The 15421-nt window shown below is 54.0% G+C and overlaps 6 protein-coding genes across 6 annotated transcripts; 5 read left to right on the forward strand and 1 right to left on the reverse strand.

Annotated features, from left to right (window-relative positions):
- Nucleotides 1-472: 472 nt before the first annotated feature.
- Nucleotides 473-2356, forward strand: J4E86_003116 (uncharacterized protein; the record flags this gene model as incomplete). Its single annotated transcript, XM_051443672.1, has 2 exons — nt 473-1369; nt 1448-2356. 2 exons carry the CDS (start codon nt 473-475, stop codon nt 2354-2356), a joined length of 1806 nt encoding a protein of 601 aa, XP_051305167.1.
- Nucleotides 2357-3310: 954 nt separating this feature from the next.
- J4E86_003117 (uncharacterized protein) lies at nt 3311-5280 on the forward strand (the record flags this gene model as incomplete). Its single annotated transcript, XM_051443673.1, has 2 exons — nt 3311-4721; nt 4766-5280. 2 exons carry the CDS (start codon nt 3311-3313, stop codon nt 5278-5280), a joined length of 1926 nt encoding a protein of 641 aa, XP_051305168.1.
- A 235-nt stretch (nt 5281-5515) lies between these two features.
- Nucleotides 5516-8871, forward strand: J4E86_003118 (uncharacterized protein; the record flags this gene model as incomplete). Its single annotated transcript, XM_051443674.1, has 3 exons — nt 5516-7885; nt 8108-8624; nt 8678-8871. The coding sequence occupies 3 exons, from the start codon at nt 5516-5518 to the stop codon at nt 8869-8871; spliced, it is 3081 nt and encodes a 1026-aa protein (XP_051305169.1).
- A 729-nt stretch (nt 8872-9600) lies between these two features.
- J4E86_003119 (uncharacterized protein) lies at nt 9601-10147 on the forward strand (the record flags this gene model as incomplete). Its single annotated transcript, XM_051443675.1, has 2 exons — nt 9601-9967; nt 10029-10147. 2 exons carry the CDS (start codon nt 9601-9603, stop codon nt 10145-10147), a joined length of 486 nt encoding a protein of 161 aa, XP_051305170.1.
- Nucleotides 10148-11571: 1424 nt separating this feature from the next.
- On the reverse strand, nt 11572-12031 carry RPS20 (40S ribosomal protein S20; the record flags this gene model as incomplete). The annotated part of the gene is made up of 3 exons (XM_051443676.1): nt 11572-11666; nt 11722-11923; nt 11978-12031. 3 exons carry the CDS (start codon nt 12029-12031, stop codon nt 11572-11574), a joined length of 351 nt encoding a protein of 116 aa, XP_051305171.1.
- A 371-nt stretch (nt 12032-12402) lies between these two features.
- Nucleotides 12403-14451, forward strand: J4E86_003121 (uncharacterized protein; the record flags this gene model as incomplete). The annotated part of the gene is made up of 2 exons (XM_051443677.1): nt 12403-13544; nt 13608-14451. 2 exons carry the CDS (start codon nt 12403-12405, stop codon nt 14449-14451), a joined length of 1986 nt encoding a protein of 661 aa, XP_051305172.1.
- Between the last annotated feature and the right edge of the window lie 970 nt (nt 14452-15421).

The raw sequence follows: 15421 nt of genomic DNA on the forward strand, positions 1-15421 counted from the left end.
TAGCCATGGCTTCCCCGCCCTGCCTCTGGATACCAACCGTCTCGGGCACTAAGGCATCCGCCAGCCTGCTTGCGGGCAAGCCTCCTGCACTACCTGCAGACCTCCTGGCGACCAGAAACCCCCCGTCTCTGTGCCAGATCCCAGGCTGATCTGTGACCTGTGACCTGATGACTGACGAACCGAAGGGGTCCTTGAACCTTGGGACCGTGTCCAGTCTTCCTTCCGCCATCTCCGGCACCTTCAACATTTCCATCCCCTGCGGCGTAGACTCTGCACACACAATGCCATCCTGCACCATGCGTCTTTAAGAAGGCCCGACGACGATACACCCTCCAGCGCCCCGGCCTCGACAACCCAGTGTTTCGTGCTTATGCACAGCCCATATCCTTGAACTGCGAGTTTGGGCTTGCATTGGCTTTGGCTTCTGTAGCACCATAATCCGAGCTGGAGTAGCATCCACTCGCTACTCGCCATGGTTCCTTTTCGACGCTTATCGCAGAGGGGCCGTCGCAGCTTCGACAACCGCGACTCCTACGAATGGCAAGACGAGCGAGACAAACGCATCATGACGGCCACCTTCCCCATACACCCTCTCTCCTCTATGCAGGCGCCCTTTGAGGAGTCGATGCTCGACGCCACTGGCGAAACGGGGCACGTTCCCTTCGCCATTCCCAAGAAGAGCGTTAAGACGCGACAGCAAATGCTGTGCAGAGAGGAGAATGCCTCTGAGCCCTCGTGGAACTTCACATACAACTGCCACTGGAGGAGCAACGCAAAGGGCAAATTTCATCCTCTAACAAAGACGGTCGCGCAGATCATCTTTGGTGTCCACCTGCTGCATCAGCATCTGGAAAAGTCCGTCGCCGATGTCGCCGACATATTGCTCAAGCATGTCAATGAGCTCGACAGTTTCCTGCAGCGGGCGAATGAAGACCTCGAAAGCAGCATGAAGGACATGCTGTTCCGGCATAAATGTCTAAAGGTGCCCATGGAACACGTAAACGAATTCGATCGTCTCCTCGAAGACCGCTCATACCGCGCCCAACTGCTCGACGGCAACATCGTGATCGAACGCACCATTGGGCGCATGTCGCAACTGCTCAACGACTACCTGATCGACATCAACGTATTTCGCGAAGCCAACCAGGAGCTCGATCTATACCTAGGCGATGTGGGAGACGAATGGACATACCGCAATGAGGATATTGGGCGCATATATTCAGCCATGTGTGGTAACACCGGAGGCTGGTCGCAATTCTTGCAAAGCCTCGTAGCAAAGGCTGAAAGGCTGGGCGTTGTGCTCGTACAGGTCAGCAGCTATTGCAATGAGATCGAGAAGCGGTGTGGCGCTGCAAGTCGCCGAAGTTTGGTATGTTCGCTGCCAGAATCCGCGTCGAACCCGCTTCGTGGGCTATGTTCTCAGCTGGAGCTTCGCTAATAGCCCTAGATTGCGACACGCACATCTTCACGAAATTCGTCCAATTCGCGCGAGGCACGCCCATTTCGAAACTTTGCCAACAACAAACCTCTTCCAACCCCCCCACCCGAACGTCCGCCATTCATGAGCGCATCATCATCCGGTAGGGAGACGCCTGCCAGCTTTGGCACACCCCAGCGACATTCGACTTTACGAGCGAGGCCGCAGCAGCAACAGCATCAACAACAGCAGCAGCAGCCCGAGATCACAAACGCATCCGATTCCACCACAGAGACGCCCAAACGGAGCGAAGACTCGTCTTCTGCGTCTGCCGTTTCCAACACAGACGTCGATGTACGACGTCAGGCAAATCAGTCCGGGTACTACCGTGAGGCCTGGCGCAACGACGAGCAACGTGACGGAGCGACACCGCATGCAGAGTCTAGTCGTGCAACACATGTTCCGGGGCACCAGCATAAAGTGTCTTCGCCATCTAACCTATCTGCAGAGGAAAGCGCATCAGCAACGAGACGCATGTCGGCGAAACCACAAAACGGAGAATACAGTCCGCCTTTGACCGGCAAAGATTCGGCATATTGTTCTGTGTCGGGCGCCTCAGCCGTGTCACCGGGCTACGCATCGCCACGCTCCGTGTCCTCCATGTCCTCGCGACAAACCGCCCAATTTGGTCTTTTCCCTAGTCGAAACTTGAGTACGCCGAAAGGTTCCATGTCGAGTCGACTAGGTGCCAGCTCTCCTACGTTCAATCGTCCTGAGCAAACCCCTAAGGCTGCGGACATGCCAAGCCGACCACCAACCTCTTTGTCCACGTTCTCAGATGCTTCGAACAAGCGACTTTCCAAACGAAGTAGCTTCTCATCTCTCAAACGGCTATTCACCAAGAAGAAATCTGGCGATATAGGTCCTATCGCCGAGTGATACCCTCTAGTTTGATCTTTGTTATCCCTTGTCCCGTCCTTGGTCCTCTTGTCTGGCGTTGCAAGGCTATATACCCCTTTGACTTTGCGTTTCTGTGTATTACGCAATCCAAATCTCATAGTCTTTGCCGTGGTTCTGCCCAGCGTTCTCGATGGCTTCCTGGGGCTTTCGCATGTATATATTTTCGCCCTGGTAGATGTAACGCGGTAACGAGCAACGTGTAATGTCTTTAACTTCGTGTGCGGACGTCATCGCGGCAGAAGGCGCCGTCGTGCGGAGGACGTCGGTGATGCGGTGGTCTGGTGTGCTTGCTGGGAGCAGTTTCGGAATGGGTTGCTGTTGGATGCTGCGCTATCCTGCGCATGGTGGGCAGCTGGGGTGCGAGAAGGAGAAGCGAAGAGCTGCTGGCTGCTGGCTGCCGGTTTGGCGCCACGGGTGGTAGGCCCGCCGTAGGGGTAGGTATGGGAAAGCTGTACGCACAAGTAGGTAGGGGCCATTCTCATATGCATCTCTGCTACTGACCCTTTCTGTATCGTCTCTGTATTCCTTCTGTGTCTGATGTTTCTGCCTTCCTGTGCGAGATGCTGGCGGGGTAGGGGTAGCCTCTGCCGTAATGGACGTGAAGGAGGCGCGAGTCTCGCTATCAAAACAACGTCTCCGCCGAGCTCCCTCCGTCTCCTCTACCTTGCCCCCACCCACGACACCACCACACTCAACAGCACTCTCCATTTGGCGGAGATGTTGGCGAGGGTTGTGTAAAGGTCACCCGCTTTCGTCTCTTTGGATACTCGCCGCCTTGTGCAGTATCGCTTCTTCTTTTTGGTTATACCAATAACTCCCACATCTTTTGGCAGCGCCGTAATCAGGAGAGCCACCACCGCAGCAGCTTCGCTCACGCCCTGCATACAACCTTTGCTTGCTCTCCTCCCAGCGACTTTCGCAGCTGACAGCAGTATGCCGCTCTCTGATCAGGATCCCAACGGCGGCGGCCGCAACTCGCGAGCCTCCAACGTCTCTGCCATGAGCCGAGCATCAGGTAAACCCGTATCGCGGGCACCCAGTGCAGACCTTCAACCTCTTAACCGCGGCGTCACGTCCATGCTCCGCACCGAGACCGAGATAGGCGACGTTAGCATCGGCCGTCCTAAGTTCGACGACTTGTCTGCCATGAGCAACGCACCACGTCCGCTGCGTTCGCGCGCGACCAGCAGGATGTCGCAAGTTTCTTCCACGTCCAACACTTCCAGTCGGGGTAGCAAGCAGCACTTCCGTTCTTACCCCTCCTCCTCTTCTGCACCGCGTCAGCCAATGCAACACCATGGGCCCGTGTATACTGCCGACACGCTGTCTCCAACGATGATGAACGCCACCGGATCATCGCCTTTCAACAACCGAAGAGACAACCGCGACAGGGACGCGCATCGCTCGCACTCGATGACGAATACCATACAGCCCCCAGCGTACGGCCTCTCCAGCAACAGGTCTATTCCCAGCTTGCGCCCTCGGCCAGCGTCCCGATCTTCGAACCCAAGCCCATACTATGCACACCCCGCCGGGGGTGGTTTCAGGCAGCCTGTTCCATACTCGCGATCGGTCCAGTCCGCCCTGAGCGACGACAGCGGAGTACACTTCCAAGGGCCGCGGACCTACGACGGTCAGCGACTGCCCTATGCTGGCCAGGTACAAGGCTACGGCAACCCAGGATACACAAATCATACGTATCGGCAGCAGCATGCTGGACAAGGACAAGACCAACGAGGCTTCCACAACGGACAGGGCCCCGGGCAGATGAGGACCAAGAATCCATCCTCTCGGTCTACGATGAGCCTTGAAGATCCTCCCGTGGAAGACGACGACTTTCCTCTCTACCACGCGGCTACCAGACAACTCATGTCTCGCAGGATGACAGGCAACTCCGCCCGCGAGCCTCGTTCAGAAGATCGAAGAGAGCACAGGCGTCCGGATGAATACCAGCCACCTTTACCAGCCGACCACCGCCAACGGATCGCTGCTGAACAAGCTCGTCTCAAGAGGTCTGCGCCTGCTTCCATGTCCAGTTTTAACACAAACTTGCGTACTGAATCAGACCCGCCGTCGTCTGACATGGCTATGCCATCAACTCCGAAAGATGGTAGCTCCATGGAAGTGCACCGAAACCTCGATAGAAACAAGGTCTTCAAAGCCGCCAACCCGAACCGCCTTGTTATTCAGGAAGAGTATCCTCCAGTACCATACTACAACACGAGTGACCAGCTCGGACCTGTGGCGTCTGCGGACCCAGGGACGGATGCTGATCCCGACGGCTTCATAGACCGAAAGATAATCATTGTCGAACAGTTTCGTCCGGCTGGGGCGGCATTGAAGAGTGATCCTTTTTTAGGACAAGAGGCACGACCAATGTCGATGGAGGTCGTGTCTCCCCACCTAGACAACATCGCATCCAATACCGTGAGAAATTGCGAGAAGACCTCAAGCTCGATCTCGAGCGCGAACGCGAGGCCGAGCGCAAAGCCCAGAAGCATTCGCGAAAGCGACATTGCGGAACTCCCAGCGTCCCCCGTAGCTCACCGCATCACAAGGAATTTGATCCTAAGAGGTCTGGAGGCTTCAACGACGGGCGATATCCAGTCTTCGATGGAGTTAGTAACCTCTTCGGGGCCATCTCCCTCGCTCCCGAGCAAGTCTCCATCTCCGTCAAGAAAGCCCCCCGTTCCAAGGTCTCCGACACAACTCTCAAGGCCAAAGTCTCCAACACTACAATCAAGGCCAAAGTCTCCGATACCACTATCAAGGCCAAAGTCCCCGACACCGCAATCACTGACGACGTCTCCGACACCGCAGTCGTTGACAAAGTCGCTGACAACACGGTCGCTGACACCAAGGTCGCTGACTCCGGGGCCTCTGCCGCTGTCGAAGACCAATGAGGTCACCCATTCTTGTGATATACCTGTTAAGGAGTACTTTGTATCTGATATACCTCGTGGGGCCGTATTGCATTCGGCGGACCGCGGAGAAAACCGACACAGTATCTTATCGCAGACTGGATCCAGCATCCTCGACTCGTCCACTCTTGAATTCGCGGTCCAGCATTCCATACCAACGGCCAATAGCGGTGGCTTCCAGAACGAGCCCGGTGTTAGGATTCATGCTACCACGAACATGTCTCTCAGTCCTGGCAATAGTACCGGGGATGGTATGTCGGATGTTCTTGCAGGGTATCAGGGATCTGATTATAAGAACGAGACCGACGCTTTGGTGCGAATCGAGACGGCCAACGAGAGCAATTATGAGGAGCACACGGATGCTTCAACAGAACATGACATGAAGCCGCTGCCTCTTGCCCTTCGATCCAGAAGTAGCCATGCACAAGGGTCGTCCGATGAGCTGTCCTTCAAGTCTTGTACCGATCTGCCGGATGTCTCTTCAGAATCGATACCATCCGAGCCAGGGAAAGAAGACATCAAAGCGTCTTCCATATGCGCCATTGACTTTGCGCCGCAGCGAGATGCGGTAACGAAGGAAGCAGACACTCACTCTTTTGCGACTGGTGTGCACCCTTTCCGTGCTAGTTTCGCACCTCCGCCTCGACTCCAAACGTCCAACCTAGGAACGGTGATCTTGAATCAGGGCAGGACGATTGTGGAGGCACCCTTGTCCAAGCCCCCTTCTGCTATGCTTCGCAAACAGCCTCCTATACCGCGTCGAGAATCCAGCTTTTCTATCGTAGCGAGCAAATTGCGGACTAGCTCCAAGCAGAGCATGAAGCAAGGCTCGATATCGGTATCTGGCTCGTCATCCACGCTGGGCACTACGCACCAGGGGCCAGCGGTACCGCCCCGAGAGTCAAGCACTTCCAAGGAGGCCCAACGTGTGCACGCCGCAGTCTCGTTTTTGATGCGTCCACTACCGTTGCGCTTTGCCAGGTCTCGGAAGTATACTGACCAAGAGGAGCTACCGAAGTCAGATGAGACGGTCCCATCTGCTTCCAGTTCGAGTCAAGACACGGACGGCGTTATCAGTCTCAATGAGATGACCAGCTCACCGCCGCCCGCCATGGAGGTAAAGAAGACGCCGCAAGCACCGTCGACCAGGCCAAAAGGTGTACCTGTTGCGAAGACGCGAGCTATCAGCTTCGACACTCCGAAAGCTTGCAACCCATCCAAGATGCCCGGTAGTAGCCCGGCTCCTGTTGCGCAACCAATCGACAGCCCGGTTCCTGCGATTTTGGAGCCCTCCTCTGTGTACTCGATCCATGACACCTCCTCAGGCTCATGTGTAGACTCCGCGGATGGACTTCCGGTAGCCCAAGAGCCTGGCCATCGTGACAGCCAGACTACGACACACCTCGATTGGAATGGATATAGGCCTTCCTCCCACGGTGGTGGCCTCCAGCAGGTGTCGCTACGCCCTCTGAGCGGTGTTGGAAATCTATTGAATTCTTTGGGATCGGGTCCTTTGTCCAACATCCAAGAGAATACTACGACCGACCTCAGATTATCCGGATATAGGTATCCTGGCCCTACGCGTTATCTGCCTGACCTGAAGGAGGAGTCGCATGAAGACTCGAGCCTCAACACGAGTGCCAGCAACCTGAAGAGCTCGAGTTACCGCTTTCCGTTCGGCGCGCCGTCGGGGGTCAGGGCTTCGGGAGAGGAACCGATCAACTTCTCGGGAAGGTCGTCTATAGCGTCGCATCGTCGGAGTGCTGTTGGTAGCAACGTGGGCAGCGCGCTCGGACAGGCACACGGTTTGCCTTCGATGCGGTTTAGTCGGATGAATCTGTTCGATGGTTTGACCGAGGACCTTGGCCTTCGCTACTCAAGGTCAATGGAAGAGGTGCCCAATGCGTCGCAGAGGGTGAGCAGAGGTAGTCCGCGGCCTGCATCAGCGGGTGATGTCACGGACCTGCGCCTTTCTCTCGCCGAATTGAATGAAGCGGAGCGCTCGGGGTTGTCAATGCAGCCTACCGCCATGATCAACTTGTTCGCGATGCACCGTGCTCGTTCACCGGAGCTCATGGCAGAGATTGAGCGGCTGACCATACCTTCTGTCGGGGGGCTTACCCAGCGCCTCTCAGAGATCTTCCCGTCGTTGAGGGAATACTACAAGTGCGGTGAGCCAGCCGAGTTTCCGATTGAGGAGGAGATGGAGAAGCACGCATTGGAGGAGATCCACGAGATCCATCCGACGCAGAAGCGCTCGTCTGCTCGACTTCGCCCCATGCGTGGCGTCTCGCACATGGTTGTTATCGAAGACGATCTGTATGACGAGATCACAAGCAAAGAGAGGGGATGTGGCAGTCCAGGCAGTCCAGGCCGTCCTGACGATGGAGTCGGTGTAAACGGCGCTAGCGAGGCAGACTCAAATACAGGCAGGCCCTCCAAGGACGACGACGCACCGAGCACACCAACATACGACAAGACGACTCCGCTCCCAGAGCTGCGAGTCCCATCACCAGCTGTTCTCCGTCCGCGCTCTCACACCGTCGGCCCTCAAGAGCTTCGCATCTCAGGGGAGTCCGCTCTTTCCGTAAGAAGGTCTCTGAGGTCGTTTGTTTCTACGCCCACAGTAACCGAGACGCGTCCCTGGAATTCAGACAAGAATTATCCCTGGGCGACGTCAAAAAACCCCGCTATTGACATCTCCCTTCCTCGTCCAGCTGCTGCGAGACACTCTCCTCACCCAGGCCCTTCCCACCTCCGCAACAGACTCTCTGACGCGTCTACCACAAGCTCCTTCTCGACAGCGCAGACAGCCACAGCTTCCCCGTTCGGATCACCGGCCGATAGCACCGCACACGCGCGTCATCACCGCTTCAGCACCTTTGGCCGCAACAGCGACCAGCCACACGCAGTCGGTGAACGCTACCCCACCTCTGCCCTGTCACCTCCTACAGCTATCTTCCGCGACCACCTGTCAGCCTCTGACACTTCTGACGACGAGCACTACGACACCACACGCAAGACTAGGCTCTCGCTCCGTAAGCGCTTTTCGTCAACTCGCAAAGCTACGCTTGACAGCCAATCAAACACTCGAGCTGGTCGAAGCAAGACCAACGCACAAGACCTCGCCTCGCCCGAGTCGACCAAGCAGTCAACAACCTCATTCCTCCAAGATCGTGCCGGTGAAGCTCAAGCTTTCACGTCATCCACCACCGCCAACCGCCATACCTTCCGTGACGCGGAGGGCATGAGAGCAGTTGACTACCGCAAACACCGCATCATCGACTGCCTCAAGACCTGGTGGCACAAGGGCTCGCACCTGATCCGTCAACTTTCAAACCGAAAACACTAAACTAGCACAAGTCTCTCGACTGTCTAGCCATCATGTCTGACACCCCTCCTCAACCCCTCTTCGCCCTCGGACCGAACAACACTATCCGCTATATCGAGCGTCGCGTGTTCCCCTCGGTCCCTCCTGCAAACCCCCCTACCTCACCCCCTGCCCCCACCAACACGCCTGTCAACACCAACGGCAATGGCAACACCAACGGCAACGGCAATGGCACCGGTTAAGAGGTTTTGGTAGTTCTCCATGGTTTCTCTTCACTTTTCACTCTTTTCATGATGCATGTACTATAATATGGGAAGGATTCACGGAGATATGACAAACTGTCATCAAAGTTCATAGCTAGCTAAGTAGCACACGATAGTAAAACTGGTTCTATAATTATTAAGTACTTATGATATGTGATGTCTGTGAGGTCTTGGTAGTCACCTGGACACCTCAACGTCTTGATGTCTGTATATGGTGATGATGCTGAAGTCTGCAAACCTGTTTTTATCGTCGAGACTTACTGTTGTATAACGATGCGACATCTTCCTGGCTCTACTATGACACTTGTGATATGCAGGTACGCAAGGTGATGTGGGCCTTAGGGTCTCTCATGCCGCCGTGATAAGCCAACACTCAAGGCGTTGAAGTTTGACAGGCTACCATTTGAAATTTTTCCTGAACATCGAGAGTGCGCTGTGGTCTACAAGGTGAAGTTGCCGTAAGAAGATGAGGACAGACGTGCGCAGCGGGATGACGACAGGTCCGTGGATAATGAGGACTTATGTGCCACCCACCGTAATGTCATAGTCCTTCGACGCATCATCACTGGCATAAGAGTCATCGGGAAAGAGCATAAAAGAAGCCGATCTGCTGCTCTTTTCAGCTTCTTCCTTTACCACCCTCGGAAAGACAAAAGCGACAAGTCAATCTCTTCCCAATCCCTTAGTAAAACCTACTACATCGAAGTCATGGCATCAAGCTTAACCTTCAAAGCCGAATCTCACAAGGCGCAATGCGTCGAAATAATGGCAGATGACAACTTCAACGGCAACTTCCCGGAAGACGCCTCGGAAGCATGGGTCCCTAAGCAACCGAATTTCATACTGCAGCTTGCCACTCCACACTCAGACAAACGCAACGTGTGTCTCATAGCGGCTCACTATCCCCACCCCGACGACCCAGACCAAGAGGGCCGCACCGGGATATCCTATGATCTGCGCGCGCACAACAACCTCAATAAGCTGAGGGAATTGGCTAGCAACAAAGGTGTCTTTCAGGGAGTCGAGGACTGTGTGCACGACAACGGTGCAAGAGTTGTCATGTGGTTCGCAATACGTAGGTATCCCTCAGTACTTCCTGCAATTCTAAACTCGCATTTCTGACTTTGCGACAATAGTCACAAGTGGCAAAGCTGATGTCACCAACGAGGATACGATGATTCCTCTATCGGTTATTTGGGCTTGGGATAAGGCTGATAAGAAGTATGAGCCTACGTCCCTGGAACAAGCAGGTTAGGCTCTTGTTGCGAGACGAGCATGTGACTGACAAGGTTGTTGGTCGGGAATGCTCTTGAGACTTTGAGACAGCGGTTGGAGACACACTCATTTGTAGATAGTACACTTAAAATGCATTCAAAGATATACAGGAAAGAAGTCTTGAGTACTTCCTGAAAATGATGCGAGACCCGGGGCACATGGACGCCTTTTCAACAACTCATCACCTCGTTTACTTATTCACGATGACTGATTCATGATCGCTGAATACTAGCATCGGAGCGTTTGGCGGTGTGAGAAGCTACTGTCCGGAAGATGGCAGGTGCATATGGACTGGTGACACCTGCAAGTGCGACACGAATGCACCTGGAAAAGGCTTCATTACGGCTGGCGCTTCCCTGGAATGGAAGAGAATTGCACAGACTACACGAACTAAGTAGAATGTTTGCCTACCTAGTCATGGGTCCATCTCACGCCGTGCTATCATGGACTTATAGTCAACTATATATCCCGCACTTGTCGTTTCCCACTTCTTACGTGTCTACCCAAGTTCAAAATGTCCGTGACCGACCATAACCTAAAAGAATCGTGTCAAAGTCTTATGCGCGACTGGGACATATGGTTTTACGAAGGTTGCGATCCAGCTTTTGTAGAAGCCAGGCCCACCTATCTCGCATCCTCGGAAGATCGTCAGGTCACCTTGCTAGCGATGTATAAGCCAGACGACACTTTTCAAGGCGACGGAGTACATGTAAACATGAGAAGTCCGAAGTTGAAGGACGCTTTAGATGACCTGGCAAGAGAGCATGGTTTAGTAGGTTGTTTAAGACATCCACGACACCAAATCGCGTTTTGGTTTAGCAGATGTGAGTCTAATATGTGCAATTTGAGCGCGAATGACCCAAGCAGAGCTCTAATCTATTGTTATCCATAGTGGCAGACTTTGAAGCGGGCGATAGGATGGGATGGGACGACTTACCACTCGGCGTTATTCTTCTTGATGGTCTAATTCTACTCGGCCCTCCTGAGAGTGCTGGCTTGTGAAAGGCACAGATGAAGGTTGGGATATCGTGGTTGAGCTAAAGAGTGGCGGGTACACGTTTTATACGTAAATGATTTGTTGAACATGCAGATGATGAGACTCCCATTCGAGAAGAGTGCAACTCTTTTCGGTGGGCCTTTGTCAGTGGGCACATATTGGTCGACCATAGAAGCATCTTCTAGCTCTCTGGCTCATGCCTTCTTTGTTCTGTGGACTGCATACTGTGACGGCTGTCGTTGATAGCCCATAGAAGCCTCTCACGGTCAAAGCCACATCCCAATGCAGTACGCGGTCATGTCTGAATCATTTCATTTCGTGTATGTCCAGCCTCGAGAGCTGTTTCATAGCCACACGTCTGTTCAGACCGTTGACACTCCTTTATAATCCTTGTGCGGACCAAGCCCTTATGCGGCGATGGTAACCTCAACCTCGACACCAGCCTCGATGTTGATGATGATCTGCTTGACAACCTCGGTGGGAGCGTGGAGGTCGATGAGGCCTAAGTCCGCAGTTAGCTGCTGTCCGACCGACTGTCTGGAGTGGTATGCACTTACGCTTGTGGATGCGCATCTCGTAGGTGTCCCAGGTCTTGGAACCCTCACCGCAAGGAGTCTTACGGGTGGTGATCTTCAAGTGCTTGGTGGGCAGACGGACGGGGCCCTTGACGCGGAGCTCCTTGTTCTTGGCACGGTCGATGAGCTCCTGGCAGACCTTCTCGAGGCTCTTGACGTTGCGGGAGGTGAGGGTGATGCGGATCTAGAAGCGCAGTCAGTACACAGCCTCGTGCGCTTAGAACACACGGCGACGTACCTTGTGGATCTTGGGGCCCTCGCCGAAGTCCTTCTCGCCCTTGTTGTAAGACATCTTGTCGGATTGGAGTGTGGTGTTTTTGTAGATTCTGAGTTAGATTCCAGTCACGACCTGGATCCTTGATCGCGGTAATGTGATGACTGGGGTGGCGTTAGAATTTGCGACGGCGTTCGGAGTCGTCAAGTTCTTCGCGATGCGCATTTTCGATCTGTGGGCGATGCGCGCCAAGATTGCGGACGCTAGTGCCGTAACTGGTATCGCTCCCTTTTGATCGCTCGGCAGGCGGGCCCATGAGCCATCATGACTGCATGACTGCAGACAAACAACAGAAATTGAACCTTTTAAACACTTCTCGCGTTCCCTATACAGTGAACTGTACTTCTGAGCCCGGCCCTGGATTTCGTCTTACAACATCACCAACAGAGATGTCGCTACCCCACTTCGCGCCATTCCCAGACGCAAAAGTCAGGAAGAGCATACTGCCCGACGAATGGCAGTTGTACCTGGATTCGTGGGCTTCGTTATCTGAGCTCTATCTGAGATTAGAGGACCAAAAGTTCTCGGAGGCGACCAAAGAGGAGAGCTCGCTCACGCAATTTCTCCTGTCTTTCTTTCATGAACTGGCCCTGGATGATGAGCTAGCATCCAAAGTTGCGTCATTACGGAAGAAGACTTTCTTTTTATTACACAGAATCCTTTCCAAAGAAGACATACCCAGTCACTTGCTCAGCTGGTCCACCCTATCTGACATTTGTCATGCGTATCCCAAGAGCGAGCAGTTCCGTACGCTCTTGCAAGGGTCATGGAAGCGAAAAGGTGCGGCAATCGAGAAGTCGTTGCAGACAGCAAAAACGTCCCTAATCCGGAACTTGGAATCAAAGCGGCCGGAGGAGGCCGAAAAGACACTTGATCGGATCGCACCTCTTCTCAGAGCCTCGTCAGATGCCAGCATTTTCATGCTCACAGGGTCCGACTTCCTCGACTCTCTCCTTTCCGCATACCCACAAGTTCCTCAATCGATGCAGAAGAAGCTAGTCACGACTGCATACCTTGGTCTAACAGCCGCGTTAGAAGGTCCAAAACCGAATTATTCGCTGCTCTCTGATCATCTGTACAGCCTGAAGTCTAGTGAGGGGCAAGATCAGAAGAAGGAGCCTGGTAAGAAGACGTTGGTTGCCGATCTTGTCACCAACACACCGCTACTGGAAAAGATAAGAGAAAAGGCTACTACTCCGGAAGCAACAAGAGTAAAGAACACTGCAGCATCATTGAGCGCGTTTCGGCAGTCTAGTCTAGCTCGGCCGAAGAGGCTGATTCGACGAAAGGTAGACAAAGGCAAAGCAGCAGCAGATCAAGATAGCTATGGCCACGGAGCATTCACCGGCGAGATACACGTTCACCGGATGAGTATGATTAGCCAGATCCAGGATCTCTTTCCAGACTTGGGTGCAGGCTTCATTGTCAAGTGCTTGGATGAGTACAACGACGACATCGAGCAGGTTACCGCACATCTTTTGGAAGATTCGTTACCGCCACACCTTATCGAGGCTGATCGGAGCGAGAAACTGTAAGTACCTCCTCTCTGGTTCACACCCTCACGGCTCAAGTCAGAGTTACTAACATATGCTAGGCCTGCACCGGCGACATCGTCACAGCCAATGCCACCACCCAGATCGAGCCAACACCTTCCAGAACGGCGCAATGTATTTGACGACGACGAATTTGACAGGCTTGTAGTTGATACATCGCGATTCCATATTGGTCGCAGAGGTCAGGATTCGACCGCCGATAAGATCTTGTCCGACCGCAGTAAAGCACCCGCCAAATCAGCAATCATGGCGGCGTTGGCAGCCTTCGATTCAGACGACGACGAACGAGATGACACATACGATGCAGAGGACGTTGGCGCCTCTGTCGACACTGCCGCGCACGGACCTGGCGAGGATGCCGACTTGGGTGACAAGAATGAAGAAGCCCTATTCCGCGCTTACACCATGACACCTGAATTGTTTGGCCGCGAGTCAGAGATAAGGAGAGGAAAAGCTCGAACAGCCCTCAAGAGCGAGACTGGTATGACCGACGAAGCAATCGAAGGCTGGGCCATCATGATGGGTCGCAATCCTCGTGCACTGCGGCGGCTCGAAGCGAAATTTTCCAATTTCCAGGGTCAGCAGCGAGAGCTTCAATCAACAGCATGGCGGGACAGCCCTGCAGGGTCTGGCGACGAAGCGAGTGGTGATGGGCAAGGAGGTCGCGGTGGAAGAGGCGGCGGCGGTAGAGGAAGAGGTAGAGGGCGCGGACGTGGTGGCCCAGGTGGTGGACGAGGTGGTGCCAGCGTCGCAGGTCCTGCTGACGACAAAGGTACGCAAATATCACGGCAGCGCAAGGAGGCCAACAAGGGTTCAAGTGCGAACCATAATCGGAAGGCTCAACGGGGCAAGAAGATGGCCCGAGCAGGTTTCCCGGCAAGTTGAGGGGGCATACTGTTCACTCAGGTCAGGAAGCAACAATTTATCCTCTGCATTCAGAAATATTTCTACTTATCTCGGACGAGGCCGTAGCCGTACTTTCAATGCAAAAAGCGTAGTAGTATCACCATAACCTGACGATATCGGGATCATCCACCCTATCACCCGACCCCGCATCTTTACCCAAAAAGTTACTCAAGCCACGCACCTCTCAACCCCCATCATTCCACCCCTCTCCTCAAAAAAAGGCGCGTAGCTAATAAGCTCTCCGACGGGGAATCGACTGTTTGCACGATTAGACAAAGCTCAAAACACCCATCAAGAATTGGGTAGCACATACACCCCGGTCTCCCGCGCTTGTAAACATTTCGTGAACATTTGACAAGCTGTGACGACTGTCAGTTTGATTGGTCCACGACATTCTCGCATTCCTCATTCATACCGGAAATCATGACCACTAGACCATCGAAGATGTTGCTGTTACCGTCACATGACGTAAGCAGATGGATGAGCGTTTGATGAGAGAAAGCTCAGATTATGCATCTATATTTCCTGAAATCATGGTTTTGAGGGGGTTTGGCTTGGGTAGCAAGTATCACGCGGCCAACACCAATGGGCAGGATGCGGGGTAGGCTCGTGGTGCCATGTGGTGATGGCACCCGGGCTTACCGGATCTCAGTCAGCCAGTTGGGGGGCGCAGGGTCGTGGATGGGCCTGGCATGGCTGGGTTCTGTGGCTGGGAATTTTAGTTGGCTGATGTGGGAAACTTCAGGAACGCGGACGCGACTGCGCGGCATGCTGGAATGCGACGCGACGACACCTGGGCACACAAACATTCGAAAATCATAAAAAGTATCGTAGAGCTCAAGCGTGTTCTTTGATTTTTCCAACGCGAGAGGCAAGCATTGGCCCCTTTAACCGCTTCTGTGTGAGCCAAAACGCTGATTCGCTTAGGTCTTTGGGCGTAGTTTGCGCG

The sequence above is a fragment of the Alternaria arbusti genome, assembly GCF_024043155.1.
Source record: "Alternaria arbusti strain BMP 1465 chromosome Unknown scaffold_3, whole genome shotgun sequence".
Classification (NCBI taxonomy): Eukaryota; Fungi; Ascomycota; class Dothideomycetes; order Pleosporales; family Pleosporaceae; genus Alternaria; species Alternaria arbusti.